The 834-nt window shown below is 63.5% G+C and overlaps 1 protein-coding gene across 1 annotated transcript in view; it reads right to left on the bottom strand.

Moving 5' to 3' along the window:
- Positions 1 to 434, bottom strand: part of KCNJ10 (potassium voltage-gated channel subfamily J member 10) — a 3,132-nt gene extending 2,698 nt beyond the window's left edge. Inside the window, 2 exon segments of the mRNA XM_008640197.2 lie at position 1; positions 4 to 434. The exon segment at position 1 is cut by the window's left edge and continues 598 nt beyond it. Coding sequence (XP_008638419.2) covers position 1; positions 4 to 403 — 401 coding nt within the window. The 5' untranslated portion in view covers positions 404 to 434.
- Between the last annotated feature and the right edge of the window lie 400 nt (positions 435 to 834).

Genomic DNA, 834 nt, shown 5'->3' on the forward strand with positions numbered 1-834 from the left:
AGGCGCCGCTCAAGGTGTGCACCTGCATCACGCACGGCGTGTGGTTGGCGGGCGGCTCGAACTCCAGCAGGTCGCCGTGCGCCGCGGCCACCAGGTACCAGACCACGCCGAAGGCAAACCAGGTGCCGGCGAAGGTGGCGGAGAAGAGCAGGAGCTTGTAGCGCCACTGGAGGTCGATGAAGGTGGTCCACAGGTCCTTGAGGTACAGGAAGCGCTTGTCCGAGATGTGCTCCATGCGCACGTTGCTGCGGCCGTCCTTGGTCAGCACCCGGCGCCGCCGCAGCCCCGGCCCCATCAGCGGGCGGCTGTCGGTCTGCGTGGTCTGGCTGTAGTACACCTTGGTGGAGGACGTCATCTGCGGGGGACAGGTGAGGGACAGGTGAGGGACAGGTGGAGAGGTCATCAAAAGGGACACAGGGACAGGTGAGGGACAGGTGGAGGGGGTTGTGAAAGGGGACACAGGGACAGGTGAGGGACAGGTGGAGAGGTCATGAAAGGGGACAGAGGGACAGGTGAGGGACAGGTGGAGAACGTCATCAAAGGGGACACAGGGACAGGTGAGGGACAGGTGGAGAGGTCATGAAAGGGGACAGAGGGACAGGTGAGGGACAGGTGGAGAACGTCATCAAAGGGGACACAGGGACAGGTGAGGGACAGGTGGAGAGGTCATGAAAGGGGACAGAGGGACAGGTGAGGGACAGGTGGAGAACGTCATCAAAGGGGACACAGGGACAGGTGAGGGACAGGTGAGGGACAGAGGAAGGCTCCGGGGGGCAGGGGGAGATGGAGGATGTCATCGGGGGGGACACGTCAGGGAGTGGAGGAGGTCATGGG

The sequence above is a fragment of the Corvus brachyrhynchos genome, unplaced genomic scaffold (genome assembly GCF_000691975.1).
Source record: "Corvus brachyrhynchos isolate BGI_N302 unplaced genomic scaffold, ASM69197v1 scaffold419, whole genome shotgun sequence".
NCBI classification, from domain to species: domain Eukaryota; kingdom Metazoa; phylum Chordata; class Aves; order Passeriformes; family Corvidae; genus Corvus; species Corvus brachyrhynchos.